Source organism: Netta rufina, assembly GCF_964035555.1.
Source record: "Netta rufina genome assembly, chromosome: 1".
NCBI lineage: Eukaryota > Metazoa > Chordata > Aves > Anseriformes > Anatidae > Netta > Netta rufina.
The window spans coordinates 148106902-148124265 of record NC_140123.1 but is presented as its reverse complement, the minus strand read 5'-3'; the positions used below and the strand labels follow the sequence as shown (position 1 = coordinate 148124265).

Sequence of the window (17364 nt, the reverse complement as noted above, 5' to 3'; positions counted from 1 at the left end):
TCTAGATGATTCTGTGATTCTACTTCAGACTAGGAAAAAACGAGAACTTTCAAGAAATACAAGAAAGCTTTGATACTTACACTTTTTCAAGTTTTATTAGTTTTTTTGTTGTTGTTGTTGTTTTGTTTAATATTTGCCATTCTAATCAAAATAATTGGGAGAAAAAGGGTTGAAATTTTAAGGCAGTCTTCTTGATGAAGTGATGTACAAGTAAAACAGTTTGCATACATAGGTCAGGCAAGACCTTTTTGTTTAAGCAAAATTTGAAAGTAGAGATACAGCATTTCATTTAACTAAAGCAAAAATGTCCAAAAGATGTTGGATTAACTTTCTGACAAGTATCCACTGAAAATCACAGCTAACATTTGTGAGCATGTTAGATGTAAAAAGAAAACAAGCAAGCAAAGCAAGATAACAGGTGAACAGGATTCCAATGGGCTAGCAACAAATTGCTCATCCAGATGCTTGCTCTCCCTCCAGCAGGAATGGGGGAGAAGATTGGAAGAGTCAAAGAAAGAAACATTTGTGGGTCAAGAAAAAGACAGTAATAAGCGAAGCATGTGTGTTTCGTAAGAAACAAAAAACCCAGCTGAAAGGGTTTGCTCACCAGTTCCCACAGGCAGCCCCAGCCACTCTGAGGATCACCTGTGTTGGAGAGTCTATACCCCCAGCTTTTATTTCAGAGCACGATGTTACAGGGCATGGGATAACTCTTCAGGTCTGCTGTGTCTCCTTGCTGTGGGGACACAGGGCAACAGGAGGCCTGGGTTCTGCACAGTTGAATCAACCATGTGTTACCAGCGCTGTTTCAGTCACCAGTCTTGAAGTACAGCATCATCCAGGCTGCTGTGAAGAAAGTTAACTCCGCTCCAGCCAGGCACAGTGTAAGTACAATATTGGAAAAAGCTTAAACTGAGTTATGGAAATGCCAACAGGTAAGACTTCTGAAGTTGCTGAGGGTAAGGATGAGACAAACTCAAAATATTTCTAGCATTTTTATTTATATTTGGTAAGTAAAGAACAAAATAAATCACTTAGGAGGACAGAAGATCATGTGAGAACAGTAGAAAAAAATCTGAAACAAAGCATGTAATTCGTTGAATTAAGTTGGCTAGAGAACTACTACCCGTTTGGATTCACTTACTGAAAAATCCTCCTAAGCCGTCATACCCTGGACTACATACACCACAACAAAATGTTTAGTGGGCATTTTGTTGCCCGAGCGGGAGCTGGAAGCAGTTTTTAACCAAAGGAAAAGCGGCCGGAGCTGGGCCGCCTCCCACCTCCTTCAGCGCCGCCTCAGCAGCCATGGCCGCGCCCCGGCCGTCTGCCCCTTCCCGCCCATTTTTCCCGCCCTTTTCTGGTGAGCGGGGTGGGGGAGGGGGCGCTGAGGTGGGGCCGCGCCTCAGCAGCCGCCGCCATCGGCCCGGGGAGGGAGCGTGAGGGGCCGCGAGGGGATAACGGGGGGGCTGTGGCCCCGGGGGCGAGGGGTCGAGGCTCAGCAGGCTGCCTGCTCGCCTGAGGGAGCGAGGGAGGGCGTGAGGTGACCCCTACCGCCGGGGGTCCCCTCCTTGTGAGGCAGATGGGAGTGGGAAGGGGTCCCCGCTGCGTGAGGTGGAGTGAGCTGGAAAGGGACCCGTCAGTGGCACGGGGATGGCGATGGGGAAGGGTGGTGAGGTGCGGAGTAACGGCCGGGGCTGGGACACCATCACGCCCCTCAGCCTTTGAGGCCACTGTGGTTTCCTCCCAGGGCACCAAGGCTGTGGTGGAAGCAGGTGGGTTCACCTGGTAAAACGCCCCACACGTGAGACTCATTCAACTAATACTTTTTTCAGGTCTTTTTGTGCAGGGAGAAATAAGGAGGTGAGTTCCTCTGAAAAAGAACGTTAAATCTGCATCCGTGGTTTGGGAATATTTGTATCAGCTAAAGCAAGGAGCTACACAATATGGGTGAAGGCTGTGTGGGGTTGCAAGGCTGTTTTAAAGTTTCTAGAGGAATTGGGGAGTTTGTGCTTTGCACACTGATTTTTCAGTGAAGTTCATGTCGGTATGCAAGATAAAATATGTGTTAGTAAATATATTTTCATGCAGTTTAAAGTTGAAGAGGGATTTTTTATATATTTTTTTTTCTTTGGCAGCACAATCAGAGGTGTTTTTAAAACTAAGGATTTAAGGATTTTTAAAATTATATGTCATTTTAAATTTATATTGAAATGCTTTGTACCGCCTTCTATCAGGGGAAGATAAGAGAAGAAATACTGCAGTAAGGATACTGTATCCTGCTATTTTCTGTTACCTTGGTGTATCTCATGATGAAGTGCTACGGAAAAGGCTTGCTTTTATCATTCTCACATTTAATGGCTACAATTACTCTCTTTTCCTTCTAAATAAATACATACTCCATAAATACTTGTAAAATAATACACATAACTATATAAAAATAAGTGATATTAAAGTGTGTTTTTTTTTAAAGTGTATTTGTAGAAACACAAATATGCAAGCTACATCAGAAACACATAAAGAGGTGTAATGGCTAATAATAAAGCTAATTCAGAAAGTGAAAATTGACCAGGATTTTTTAAAAACTACATGTGTGTGTTTATTTGTCTGTCTAGCATAGCATGGGTTATAGAACCAGATTGTTTTTCATCTTTTATCGCTTATGTATTTTGTAGGACAAGATATTAGTGTAGTTCTTTGGGAATCTGGTATCAAATCTAATAAAACATAAAATAAACATGGAAACTGAGCAGATAGGCACCTTAAGAGCACTTTCTTAAGAGTATAGTTTACTTTTCAACATACAAAAGTATGATCCCACTAGCTCTGCTATTTTTGACCCTGTTCTTAAAAGCACACTGATGGTTAATCCTGTGACGTACCTCAAAAATAAAACAGTTTGACTGCTTCTTGCCCTTACAGGTGGAGATTGTTACAGGGGTGTAAATAACAAACAAATCAATGTAAATATGAAAACATATTCATCTTCCTGTGGGAAGTTATGTTTCAGTGCTATGTTTCCATAGGAAGAAAATCTCATTATGGCACCATCGGGAAGAAAGCATTCAGGAAAAGCTGGTAAACCAGCACAGGAGGATCAAGCGATACCTCCCTATGACTTTCCAGAGGAAGGAAAAGAGCTGAGTGGATCAGAGGAAGATATTAGAGAAGGTGCTTACATTATTATTTTTTTTAAAAAAGTTTATGGTATTTCTAACTATGAATAGATGAGAATATATCATGTGTTAGCAAGTGCCTGAGCAAGCATGGTTCCTTATGTTTGTGACAGCCTCCTATTGCATGGTGTTGATTGACTGGTAAGAGAACACATCAGAATAGCTCTGTGTGGTACCCAGTTAGGTCTTAAACTTAGAGGTAACGCCTGCAATAGAGTAGAATCTTGTTACCTTATTTTGTTACCTTATTTTAATGCCATCTTCTTCTATCACGTGGCTGCATATAATGCCATGGGATCAGGACAGAAGAGAAAAGCTCTGCTCACTTGTGTTGAGTGAGGTCGGATAGGTTAGTAGGAGTCTTATAGGCTGGGAGGTTTAAGAATACTTGAGGAAGACTGCACAGAAGAATGGAAGAGGTAGAGCCAGCTCTGAGGAAAAAGAATAGAAGTCAACCAAAGACTTCGTTTAATTTTGAGGCAGTGTCATGGAGAGTGGACTTAGCTTAAAAAATAGTTTTAATTCATCAAGTGATGGATGTTGTCTTTCAGCAGTCATGTCTGGGCTTTGTTTCTCTCTGTTTCTCCCCTTCTTCAGTTGTCCAGACTAAATCCTTTACTTCATTTCAATGAGATACTGCAGTGTGGGGGCAAATGATGAAACCAGCATCAGGAGTATTTCCACTGAGTTTTGCTATGCTGCTTTCTGTGAAACATCTGACAAGTCTAGTCAGTGTGTTCTAAACTTTAAATAGGAATGGCTATCAGATTTATGTTATTTACTATACGGATCAAAATGTACATTCCTACAACTTCTTGAATGAGAGGGTTTGCAAAATGTGGAACTGAGGAGAATCACTTTTAATTTATATTATCTCCCAACCGAATTTCTGTAAGGATATCTGAGCAACTTTATGCTATAGAAATGTCTGTTGTTTTCAGGACAGCTTGTATAGCTGTGTATGCTAATGCATACTGTTTTGAAACAGTACATAGTTTTATTTGTTAAATTTGTATTGTTTCATATTTTGGGTACCCTATGTTTCCATCTTGAATTGGGTATAACCTTGATTCCCCCCAAGCCAACCCTCCCCTTCAGTAATGGAAATCTGTCAACCAAGGATTTATTAATTTATTTTGACAAAACATATATATTTGTCTGTGGTTTTGCTACTTTAATGGTCAGAGTACGTTTAAATTCTTGCAGGTTGGCTTTTTCAATTTTTAGATTATTTTTAGCTTTCTAATGGTTGTTTTATTGTGAGTTGGTGGTATTTGTGTGGTAGTGGACTGAAAAACTGGTTGAGACCATCCTCAAGGAACTCAAGGCAGGGCCAACTCAAATCTAGTCTTGTAGAATTCATCACCATCTATCAACTCTTCACATTCAAAATTTTGGGAGCTGTATGTGTAAAATATAAAAAATATATTTTTGTTAATCTTTCTGAAATTTACATTAAGGTGAAACACCAGTAATGGAGAAGCATGGCAAGAAAAGACCTTTGGTGACTACTCATGTGGTTCCAGATGATGTCGGGTAAGAATGTCTTTTTTCAAAATAAGTGAGTCTTAAGTAGACATTTTGTTCAGTTAGTCGGTATGCTTCATTCAGGACCCTTTAAAGGCCTAATACTGCCTTTTTATTGGGGAGTAAGTTAATAGATTGTAGTAAACTTTTTGAACATCAAGAAATTAGTCTAGAAAGAGAACTCTTGCAGGAAGTGAAGAGGAGTAAGTGTTATTTTTTTTTATCTTGTAAAACAGTAGCAGCTTTATCATTGCTTAAACTATCAGGCACATGAATAAAATTAGTTTTAAGCCTACATATTAGGTCTTATTCCAAAGTGGAAATGGTCAAAAAAAGTTTTTAAACTATTTTTTAGGGGTGAAGTACAGAATATGCTGGAGAGATTTGGAGGTAAGTACGTTTACATTCTAATACGTTGAAAAATAACTAGAATTTAACATACAGAATTGACAGTAATCCGTTACCATAAAATAACTTCTGAGATTTGCATAAAATAGCCAGTGTTTGTAGCATTGGTTACAGTCAGTTTTCAGAAAAGAGCTAATATTTAATACATCTAAATGGACCAGATGGAAAGAGAGAAGGGAATAACTGCATATAAAGAGAGTGAAAAGTATTGGTCTAAACTAATTATACAGGAAATAGGGAAAGAAGCATGAGTGCTTTTGATTATCAGTTCCCACTTCAAGATGCAGTTTAAGAGGTGGTAATTATATGGCAGAGAGAAGAGACTGTGAGTTAGAAAGCTGTTGTTCTTACTTAAATAATTTGTTATGGTGAAACAAAAGAGACTGGGGAGTGCAAGACAGGAGTGAGAAATTAGGGGCATGTAAATATGAAGATAAGCAGATAAACAGGAAAAAAAATCAAATTCATGGTAAGGAACAGCTGCAGCCTGTAGTTGTGAAAAGACTGAGCTAGAGAGTAGCTTGTACTATGAATCTTCAGGAATCTAGAGGATAGGGAATCTGTAGAAATGAGAATTTCTGCAGTCAGGAAGAGGACTACAAAGTTTGTAGCAGAGCCAAACAACGAGGGTAATGCCAGTCATCTAGTGATGAGAGATTTATTGACGCTGCCTACTTGGATTTAATTAAGTCATAGTGAAATGAAATCCTCAGATGGCTTTGCTTAAAATTCAAAGTGTCGAGTTGAATTCTAGCTAGCTGACAGATTAGAGAAAAAGCACATTTCACCTGCAAAGAATTTGTAATACACTTCACAGATAGTGGAACCAAAGCATCAAAAAGGAGTGGAAAGAAGGGAAAACATCTTAATGCCAGTGTTGCTTACTCAATAGGTGGTTGATTCTTGTATGTGTATGAAAATGCTGTGCACAGTCATTGTTTGCATGTAAAGCTTAAGGTGAAAGAGCTCACGGAATTTATTAGTTCATGAATTAAGAATTTGCGCAGTTAAGGTGTACGTTAGTATGCTATTGTAGATCTAGCAATCTAGACAGGAGGAGAATTTCAAAGTTTAATTTTAAAAGCTGGGATTGCTTGTTATTGAGGACTTAAAAAAAAAAAAAAAAAAAAAAAAAAAAGATGGAAATTTAAAGAAACAGAGCTCAAAAATAATAGGGTTGGCATTAGCAGAGGCAGATGCCTCACCAAGTTAGAGAGACAGATTTGACAGATGTTTCCTGAAACCTACAATGGAAAGGAAAAGCAATTCCTGTCTTTATCTTAAACTAGCTGTGCCTTGTTTGTTAAATCTCCAAATATAAATTAAAATGAAATTGACATACTAACTGACATTAACCCAAATATTTCTTAAAAAGTACTTAAGGAGTCTTTCTGAAGTATGAGAAACAGTTTGTCATTCAGTCATTCAATATATGGACAGTGATAGTAATCCCATGCTACCTCTAATTTATTTCTGAAATCTATGAAATGTGATATAACTGCTTCTTCCTATTAGAACACACCTCATTTGCTTTTCCAAAGCATATAAGGTCATCAGCATCTTTAAGAAAACGCACAACAAATGTTGGTATGCTTCATTTCTAAATATTCTTTCATTCTAGCTGACATTAACAAAGCTCTCTTAGCTAAGAGGAAAAGATTAGAAATGTATACGAAAGCTTCACTTAAAACCAGTAACCAGAAAATTGAACATGTCTGGAAAACACAGCAGGAGCAAAGGTAACATTTACCATTGTTTTTTAAACCTGTGAAGTCGTATTCTTTTTTGCATCACAGCACTGAGTTGATTCATCTTCTTGCAGTTAAATAGCAGTAGTAATCTAGTAGTTAAACACCGACTGCGGTCCCTTTTTCTGTAACCTCAAATTCTGTCCTCTTGGGTTAAACTGTCAGTAACATTTTAGCATAACACTTTCTCTTTTGAATGAAGTTTAAAGTTTGGAATTTTGAGAGTAAATACCTTATACAACTGATTTCACTTCTTTCTTTTTTTAATGTTGTTGTTACAGAAAATTACTTCAGTGATTCTTGTCTTTCAAAACTGTTTTTTTCTCTCATTTAATTTCAAACTTTGTATTTGAAAATGTATTTGCTTAGGAAAAGTTTTACACCTTTTGGTTAGGAAAGAAAGTAATTTTCATACTGGAGATTAGATTCATCTGAATTAATATTACCTTACCTTTTAAGGCATACATAGTTACTACATCTGATACTAGAAGCAGAGCAAAATTGAAAAAGGAGACAGATAAAACTGAAAGTCTGCAACACGTGCAACTTTTTGTTTTTATATATATTTTTGAAACTTGCATTAACAAAACGTGAATTTACACAGAGAAACTAAAGCATAATGAACTAATGAATGAGCTGATCGATTTTTCATTATAAATGCCTTGTGTTAAATCCAAGATCTGTAATGGGATAAAAAACAAAACAAACCAAAAAGTAAATCTCAGAAAAAGCTAACATTCTCTGTTAAAAAGTCGTTTGGTTTTTTATTATTTTTTAACCTGAATTTTGTATATGAGTGCTGTCTCTTCATATGTATATAATTTACATTCAGTTAGGGGAAAAAAAAGTATACGTATTGAATGATAATTTTTTCAAAACATACAGTAGGTTAGGACTTGATTCATAATAGCATCTTTATCTATGCCAGCTCCTTTTATTCCATTCCATGTGCGCAGAACCTTATCTTTCTTCACAGCATTTGTAATACTTACAGCTAGTGTCTGTTTATAGGCAGAAGCTCAATCATGATTTCTCCCAGCAGTTCGTGACTTTATTTCAGCAATGGGATGTAGATGTGCAGAAAGCAGAGGAACAGGAAGAAAAACTTGCGGTGGGTTTCCAGCACAGGAATTGTTTCACAGTATAATCACAAGGAGTGAATAGTGTTGTTCAGACACCCATGTGAAAGTGCAGAAATTTAAAATAAAATAAAATAAAAATACCTTACACACATATCTCTTGATCAAAAAATTCACTCAGGTTTGGTGGTTCTTAAACCGTAAATGTTTAAGTTTTGGGATATATTTCAAAGTGGAGAGGGGTGCAGTGCTTTATTTCAAGTTTATAGATGGGAGTAAATGATGCCCTGAGCCAGAACATGGCTTGAGAAAAGCCAAGATGGTTATGGAGAACCAGATGTGTTGAATCTGTGCACCCATAGACTTTGGGTAAAGAGACAAAGGAACACAGGAAAGTAGTTGTCCTTAAGCATGGCATTGCTTAAAAGTATGCCTCTGTATCACAAATGCATAACTTGATGTCTAAAGGGGATAGAAGCTACACAGTGGAATTTAAACACATACTATTGCTGTATTTGTACTCCCAGAATGTTTGCAAGTTGTGCTTTTCCCTAGTCAGCACATTTCCCTGGGATACTCAAGAACTGTGTTGGCTAGCAGCCCTCAGGATCCCACAGAGAAAAATTCAGGTTGGAAAGGACCTCAGGGGACAACTCAAGGCTTAATCCAGTCTTCAGTCTTTCTTTTATTACCATGAACAAGGATACCTCCCCAGGCAGGGATCTACATTGTAGGACCCAGACTGCCAGTGAAGGCAGAATTTTTGATTCTGACAAACAGCATCAGTTTTGCTGTCAAAGCACTTTTGGTAAACTAATAACATGATTTATTTTTTTTTTCTTCAGAACATGTTTCGTCAGCAACAAAAAGTTTTTCAACAGGCAAGAGTAGTTCAAAGCCAGAGACTGAAAACCATTAAACAACTGTATGAGCAATTCTTGAAGGTACAGTAAATTTTCTTCTTACAAGGCAGCTGATCCATACCACATAGCTTAGGAAGGCTGTATTAGTTCAGCCTTTACAAAATACAGACTTAAGGTTCGCTTAAGGAAAACAACAGCTTTGCGTAAATATTCATGCTAAAGCAGCCTGGGACACTCAGATATCTTTGCCACAAGGGCACGCTTCTGGCAGGACCCCCAGGTCCTTTTCTGTGGAGCTGCTTCTCAGTTGGGCAGCCCCCAGCATGTACTGGTACATGGGGTAAAGTCTGGCACTTTCTAACAAGCCTTAATTTCTATTTGAGTCATTTCCTAACTGGCCCCGTTTTGAAATTTTTTATTTGTGGTATCTGTTTTTTTCCAAGTCACGCAGAGCCACTCTATTTTAAATTTATTTTTCAATGCTTAGTTTAAAATGGTTGAAATTTGCAGAGGATATTACAGAAATCTTAATAATAACCATTTCAAAATGTCAACAATGTCTTCATCAAAGATGAAAAACTGTATTACTATGAATTTTCTCCTGAGAGAATATCAACAGGTAAAAAAAAATTAAGCCTCAAATCAGCTTAACTTTAAATACAAGCTAAAGAAAAGGCAGCTATGTACATTAGTTAGGCATAACTGTATGTGCAAAAGGGAAGATAACCAGTGAGCTTTACCTTAGCTTATTTGGAGTGTAGTGTGCAAAGAGGAGCAAATTCAACATTTTCTATAGGCCTTATGTCAAGTTTCTAAGGTTGTCATAATATTAAACTGTACCCCTATCATTCCTGACAGGTATGTGTCTAATCTCTTCTTGTAGAACCCTTATGCATATTGAAATGCAGGATATCAGCTGGGACCTCCCAGATGCTGGGTGGAAAGGACTGTTTCCTTTGCCACGTGCATATTTTCTAAACAGTAATGTGGAGTGGAGCACAAAGTCCTATAGAATTTCTCTTTCAAGTTAATGACAAAATTCATCTGTGATTATCACTGCTGCCATAAAAATTGAACTTAGTCTGAAAAATTGTTTGTTTGTTTAAATTAACCCTGAGACATCAAGCAGTTTTGAATTAAGATTATCCTTAACCGCAGAGCATGGAAGAACTAGAGAAAACCAATGAAAATCTTCTAGCTGGTGCACAAAATGAACTTCGCAAAGAAATGGCTATGTTGCAGAAGAAGATTATGATGGACACTGTAAGTATCAGGTTTACGAAGAACTTAAGTTAAATACAAAAATAGAACATTCTGTAAAGAAGTCATTTGACATTCATTTAATTAGATTAAGGAATCATTGGTTTGGCATTTGTTCAGTATTATCTCCTTTTCTTGTAACAGCAACAGCAGGAGATGGCAACTGTTCGCAAGTCTCTTCAGTCCATGTTATTCTGATGGCTCAATGGAGAAACAACTTGTACCTAAGTAACATGATACAAGTATAGGCATTAGCCGTAGAGAAGTTACCTTGAGATGATTTAAATGTTTTAAAGTTCCTATTAAATGCTTTAATGGATTGTTCTAACCTTATGTCTGATAATCTTTTGAGAAGGCATATTGGGAAATTTATTACTTTGGGGAGGAGGGAGAGGTAGCAAACCCAGAACTAATTTCCTGTCTGTCCAATCTTTAACTACTTAATATGCACTTTCAATAGCATTGGACTGTTTGCATTGTATCACTTTCTATAATGCCAAATTCAAACAGGTAGAATTGATGAAAAATGTATTCCCTAAGTCTTATACAATAACTTTAGACATTGGTGCACTACAAATAGAAGCCTTTTTCAAAGGCTACAGATTTTCGTAGTTTCGACATCTAGCCTCCTGAGCTGTCAGCAGTTATAAAGGTTCATAGACTATGACATAGCTCATGTAAGATTGTTTAGTGATGTGTATTATAGTAAATTAAATCGTTAGGCCTTTTATCAGTACAGGCATTGTAATATCTTTGTACCAGTAAGATTGATTAACTGTTATTTGTCCAAATGTAGGTTTCTTTAGTTGCACAATGAGCTTAATACCACAGCTTTACATGACATCTGCTAAAGTAAGCTTAATTAAACATTGCTATGAATTTCTTGTAGACCACTGCTGAAGTAATCTAGCTCACTTATTTGGTACAAGCTATTAAAAGGCTTGAGATGGAATAGTAATTTTTGCAATTTCAAATGATTAGGAGTTCAGGGAGGCCTGATTTAAGGATAAAGCATTTATCTTTCATGTATCTCATTACAGTCAATCAGTACAAATTAAACAGCCAGACTAGCCTGTGTGCAGTTTGTTTTTATAGGAAGCCATTATGTCCAAATATCCACTTTTACAAATTAGGCAGTTCCTAAAATACTTAGTTGTTAGACTGAACATAATCGTAGATAACACAAAAGCCACCCATACATGCAAATGTGGTGATTTTATAACAATGTATTTCAAAAGCAGTCCATACAGCTTCTTCTCCTGCAGAATCCAGTTATCTGATGACAGTTCATAGGTTTGGGGAGGCAGATTAGGGATAGCTAAATTTTCTGTGAGTTAGCTTGCAACTGAAGTTGAGCAAGTAGCCTGTATGGAGCTGTTTTGTTCTGTGTCTGACAGGACTCAGACAGAGCAAACACAGAAATTACATTGCTAGAATGATGTATGAGGTAGTATGGACGTGGTGGGAATCAGGTAACTACTGCTGTTAATTTGAGCAGTGGTGCTCAGGTTCAGTATTTAAGGATGTCTAGATGATGCCACAAAATACAGTTTAACAGTTTTTGCTTCCAATCTTCAGTACTAGGTTATTTGTTACTATTATTTTTTTTTTTCTGATTTCTGCAGTAGTTTCCTATCATTTAATTTCTTTACTTCTGTCATATCTTTAAAAGGACTTATACCTTTTACTACACTACATTTTTGAGGTTTCAGGGGAACCAAACCTTCTCATTCTAAAAAGTTGCCTATGCATGTGCTTTTACCAGGTGATTAACTTTTTTATAGCATTCAGACAAACTGACCTGGCCTTCACCATTTTCCCTTTTATTTAGCTATGACCTGCATTTAGGTTAAGTTCAGGTGTAGATGCTGTGTCTTTCCCAGCCTTGAACAGGAACAGTAGGGCTCATCTGGAAAGGACTGAACTCCTAATCTATATTTAATTGGCATGCTGCTCCTTTGGCAGTAACTTGTACAAATATCCCTCTGATATGTCACTATTTCCTTCTTAGACAGAAATGTACATTTTTTTCCCCACTTTTGAACTTCTTTGAACACCTCAGGCAGTCTTCTTGGATTAACATGTAGCAGCTAGGAAGCTGCAGCAGTAATATTTTTAAAACAAATTATAGCATTCTTTATTGTACAGTTCAGGAAGGTATTTATGAACTTACAGCTCAGCTACATGGCAGCAAATAAAAGTGGTAACGAACACTTACGTTCAACAGCTTTTTTACAAAAATAGTATTCACATATCACCTCTTTGAAGGAGCTTGAGCTTAAGCTGCATTTGTGTGCAAAGTGTGATTTACTAGCACAGACAATAAGCTACTTTTATTCAGCTTTTTGCTAATGAAAAGAAGAAAGGCTGATACTAGACCTGACTGTCTCTTTTGGAGAGTTTTACTATGCAGTGGATTTTAGTTCCTTGCAGTTTTGTTTGGATAAAGTACAGTGGTAGTTACAAGATGGATTACAAGGTAAATTAATACAGCAGTAGCAAACATACTTCAGAGGGAATTAATTATACATAGGTAGGTTGCATTGTCACAGTTAAACAGTCACTAAAGTTTGTCAAAGAACTGATTCATTCAACTTGTGCAGTTTCACAGACATAAATTAAGGTAGGTAAAGCCAGTGTCCTCACAGTACCCAGCTACCTACAGTCTAGATAATGGAGCACAAGGAGGCAAACCTTATTACGGCCACAAAACCAGAAACTGTACTTGGAAAAAAAATAACCAAGCTACAACTGTTATTTAGTAACAGCAGGTTATATACTTAGAGACCAGAGACTGCATGAATCCTATAGGCACTCACAACAGTATTTTGGAGGAGAGGGTAGTTTCCCTGTTCCATACTTCCTCCATCATAATACCAAAACATTACTAGTTTTACCTCATGGATGCCTCACTTTAGCAGCTTTGACAATGCAGAACTGTATTCACTGATGCCTCTTACTACCACTTCACAGCAGAAGACTTTAGAAACTAATGCTAGAAGATTAGTCACTTGGTCTAAGAAAAAGTGAAACTCCTCTTAGAATTCTGGTTGGTAGCACCGTGGTTTGCAATTTACATTCCCCAGACCAGAACATTATTAAGGTTACCTAACAGGAAACAACAAAAGTTTCGATTGTAAAGTAACAGCTGCAATATCTAGAACATAGGGGGAAGTAGATCCTGGTTCAAAAGTATTAATCACAATAGAATCTGCAGGACTTTGTATTTAGTAATTCTAACATCTGGTAATATCTGGGATAGTATGAGCTTTCTCCCAACACTAGTTTATTGAAAAGCTTAAGCTGTCTTCTCAAAAAGAGAGGCTGCTTCATTCAACATTCCCCTAACTGCTTTTCTTCTCCTTGACCTATTTAATCAGTCATTATGGTTTTGAACCTGTTCAGGAGCTTGATGAGATGAAATTCTGAAGACATGTATATGAAGATGAGCAGCGATCTGTAGGCATACAGCAGTGGCATATCTCAGCATATCAAACAAGGATATGAACTTCAAAAAAACAAAAATGGAACAGGTTAAAAACAAGTATTTTTCAAAGCTATTCCAGCTATGCTTTGATCAGAATATACCCAATTTTAGGAAGCATGTTAGCATTACGATATACAGTAGTCTACTTTAGAAGAAGAAAAACAAACAGCACTAAGTGCTTACCAAAATTTGACAAACAAGGTTAGTCTACAGTTAGCAGAGTAGCTTTAAACAAACCACCTGAATTAAAGCATAATTAGAAGAGAGATCTGTCATTTTACTTCCAGATCTCCGTTCCAAGGAAAGAAAGCCAGCTAGCTCCCAAAATATTTATTTACACAGTATCCTGGCATTCCTCCCACAATGGCAGGTGAAATTGAGCAAGTCCAAAATGGCAGAGCAGAATGTCAGAAACAGTTCTCAATCCATTCCTTTAAATATGCACCACATGAAAAATACAAAGCAAAATGCTTACCAGTGCTATCCATAGAACAATATATTCATCAATGAAACTGTTGAAGTACTGGTCCAAAAACAGAAGTCCTGGCCCAATAAATGCAGTGTCTTGAAGACAGATCTCGCTTTTCGTCATGTGAGCCACCTATTTAAAAATAAACAACACAACCCACAGAATGCACTACTGCAACATCACTGTATCTACCAGAAAGCTTCCACCTGAGTTGCGAGAAAGCACGATGTCCTCACCCATCAGCTGCCTGCTCCAAAGGGGCCTTTGGGAAATAAGCAGAAGACAGGCCAAGGGCTTCACAAATGCTCCAGAGCCTGCTGCTCTGACAGGCTTTATTTTAAGGGCCAAATAACCTTTTTCCAGGTTACTCAATCAATATGTAGCACTTTAATGAGTGCTATCAGTTATTTCAATAATCAGTATATCTTGACTATGTAAAAAATCAGTACAAAGGTCCTTCAGTGTTCTTTTGTAATACAGTTAATTACATCTACCTCCGTGCATTTTAGCTATTTGACTGGGTTCCCTGCTCTTACTTTTTAAGTGCTGTACTGGAACGTCTCCATCCAGCTTCACACCCTGGCACAGCTAAAGAGGCTTTTACTTCAGTTTCCTTACTCCAGTGAGTTAAGAACAAGACCTGCAGTAAGTATCAGAAAAGTGGGGGAGCTAAACAGGGCAAAAGCCTTTCCCCACTGCTTGTACAGATTTGCCTCTGGAGCAGACTATCCTCAAAGCTATGCATAAGGCATCAAGGCAAAACATGCTTTGCTCAGAAGCATCTGGCTGACATACAGTGATGGCTGCATCTTGAGAGGACCCAAGGCCCCTCTGGAAGAGCACAGGAGCCAAGGTATTTGATCAATGAATTGCCTCAAGTTCAATCTTAATGCTCAGTCTTCTTAACAAGAGTTCTCTTGAACCAGGTTAGTAATGTAGACACGTAGGTGAATTCCTGTTTAGCTAGAAAGCCTGCAGAATACCCGTTTTAGTTTTGTTGTTTTTCAACACATTGACAAGGTTATTAGTTACAGAAGAGATAAAAGGTAGATACATTTATCTTCTCATTTTAATAAGGATGTAAATTCATGTCTTATAATTAAGTCAGAAGTCATGGCACTGCTAGTTAAGGCAGTGACTGCATTTCTGATGTTGAAATCAGTGTATAAACTACAATTTATTTCTAGGAGCAAGCTAAATAAAACCAAAATTTCTAACCAATACATTGATTTTTATTTTTTTTTTTAAATCAGTATCATATATAATAATCTCTCTGGAGGAGCCTGAGTCTATTTCAGTGTATTGGTCATAATGAAACTGGTAATAGGGAGGCAGGGCAGAACAGGAAAACTTGCATGATGTTCACTGATTCAGAAAGTAAGAGTTAAGCCAGGAAGCAGTTTATGTTTAGGACTGAAACAAGATTACTTACCACTAACTTCTGTGAGATTTTAGCATTCACAAATCCAAATGTCAAGACATACAGACAAGGATGTTTTTCAAACAGCTGGGTTGCAGATTTCTTATAGATCACAACAGCCAGTGTGATAAGTAGCCCAATGTGGACGCCTGGTGAAAGAACACTTGTTCCCTGAAATAAAAAGGAACAGAAAACTCATCGTCAGCTTCAATCGCACCGTAAGATCAACGTTTTACAAATATTACAACACCCGCTAAATAAAAGTAATTAACATTGTCAAAACTCAGGGAAAGTCCATTTGCATTGTGCTAATACTATTAGCATCCTTTATGGTGACCTTTACGTAATTCTGTAAGAAAAGTCACTGCTGGTTCCTGTGACGGAAGAAATCCAGGAACAGGAAGAGAGCAGATAGGTACTGAAGTATTTGCTTTAGCCAACAAACACTCCAAACAACACATGAGTATCATTAAGGTGTGAAATTCATATCCTTATCTGCTTACATGCTTAAACTGATAAAAACCCTTATGATTATCTGAAGACCAACAAATTATGGGCGTAACTTACTGCTATTGTAGATCCATTCTTTCCAACCCCTCCACTGAAGATGACACGGAAGTAATTGAAAAAAGAAAGCGCTGTTCCACACAGTATGCCAAAAACTGCAAAGAACTTCAGCTCTAAGCCTACTAAATGGACCTTAGCAAGAAAAACAAGAAAAAGATAGTAAAGGTCAATGGTAAGAGTGTGGTAAGAGTGTTGTTGCTGTTTTTTTTGTTTTATTTTTTTGTGTGTGTGTTTTTTGTTCGTTTTTTTTTGTTTGTTTGTTTGTTTTAAGAAAATAAGTGATTAAAAAAAGCTACTGAAACCTTATAAGCAATCATTTTATTTGAACTATTGCTTTCCTGGGAACAAGCTATGGAAGACAGTATTTGGAATTTGTTTCCTTATTTAGAAGATGTCAAATTTCTTTTGGGAATGTTTAAACTCAACTTTTGAGTATTCAAGTTCTGGTTGTGAAGTTGAGCTAGATTTTCCTCTGTATATCCTTATGTAGTAAAAACATTTGAAAAACATTACAAGCAAAAAACTTGACACAGACTACTGCCTCCCCAGGACATGGGAGGGGCAGGAAGGATAGATCCTTCCATTTCAGTGGCTGAAACAATACTGAACCACAGGAAACACAAACACCATCTGCCTGCCTTCTGTTTTGATGCATATTGTTTGTATGCTGTATCTTTGCATTTAGGATAATCTCCAGATAAAAAATTCAGTTAAACAGTTACCTTCAGAATCAACTGCAGTTTCAAAGAAACTTCCAAAGGTAGCAGAGGATTAAAAAAGTAGCAATAAATTGAAACCACTGATTATATTTTTGAACATAGATTGTTTTGAGATACAGCATAACTACCACAGATTTTACTGTGGAAGAAGAAACAATTATAATTCACTACTGTTTAAATTTTAATGTACCTACTTTGTTTAGCAACACAAAAATATGCTGTTTGAAAACAAAGAAAAAAAACCTTACAGGATGGAAGAGGGAAACAAAGTTCATCTAAACATTTCCTAATGACTGTGCAAACTGGTGAACTAATTTGAATTAGTTGGTGGTTTATATTTAGATCAATATCCATGGGTTATCAACACCATGGAATTGTCTCAGCTCTTCTGTTTCCTATGACCAAACAGAACTATTTATTACTAAGTAAGGATACTACAGAAGATGAAGATGTTAGTCTAATACACTTTTGATGCATACTGAAGTGTATCATTAAAGATCAAAATAAAAGCCAGACAGAAAACTTTGTTTGTTTGTTTGTTTTGGACAGAAAACAATTCTTTAAATACAGGCATTTATGTCAGCTCTGACGTAACCCATTAAAAATCAGTACATCTCGACGGACGTGAATCTGAATTACTT

The 17364-nt window shown here is 37.2% G+C and overlaps 2 protein-coding genes across 3 annotated transcripts in view; one reads left to right on the top strand and one right to left on the bottom strand.

Annotated features, from left to right (window-relative positions):
* Positions 1–1804: 1804 nt before the first annotated feature.
* Positions 1805–10259, top strand: SYCP3 (synaptonemal complex protein 3; the record flags this gene model as incomplete). The annotated part of the gene is made up of 9 exons (XM_084294106.1): positions 1805–1863; positions 3027–3171; positions 4637–4712; positions 5059–5093; positions 6733–6850; positions 7871–7970; positions 8784–8882; positions 9960–10064; positions 10206–10259. Exons 2-9 carry the CDS (start codon positions 3042–3044, stop codon positions 10257–10259), a joined length of 717 nt encoding a protein of 238 aa, XP_084150232.1. The 5' UTR covers positions 1805–1863; positions 3027–3041.
* Positions 10127–17364, bottom strand: part of CHPT1 (choline phosphotransferase 1) — a 20707-nt gene continuing 13469 nt past the window's right edge. The window contains exons 5-9 of one of the 2 annotated variants that reach the window (XM_084294078.1): positions 16005–16136; positions 15450–15608; positions 14024–14149; positions 13459–13569; positions 10127–10285 (exon numbers count right to left, since the gene is read on the bottom strand). In XM_084294078.1, the coding sequence (XP_084150204.1) occupies positions 10241–10285; positions 13459–13569; positions 14024–14149; positions 15450–15608; positions 16005–16136 (573 nt within the window). In that variant the 3' untranslated portion in view covers positions 10127–10240. The remainder of the gene's footprint in view (positions 10286–13458; positions 13570–14023; positions 14150–15449; positions 15609–16004; positions 16137–17364) is intronic. The other variant, XM_084294079.1, reaches the window with a different exon arrangement.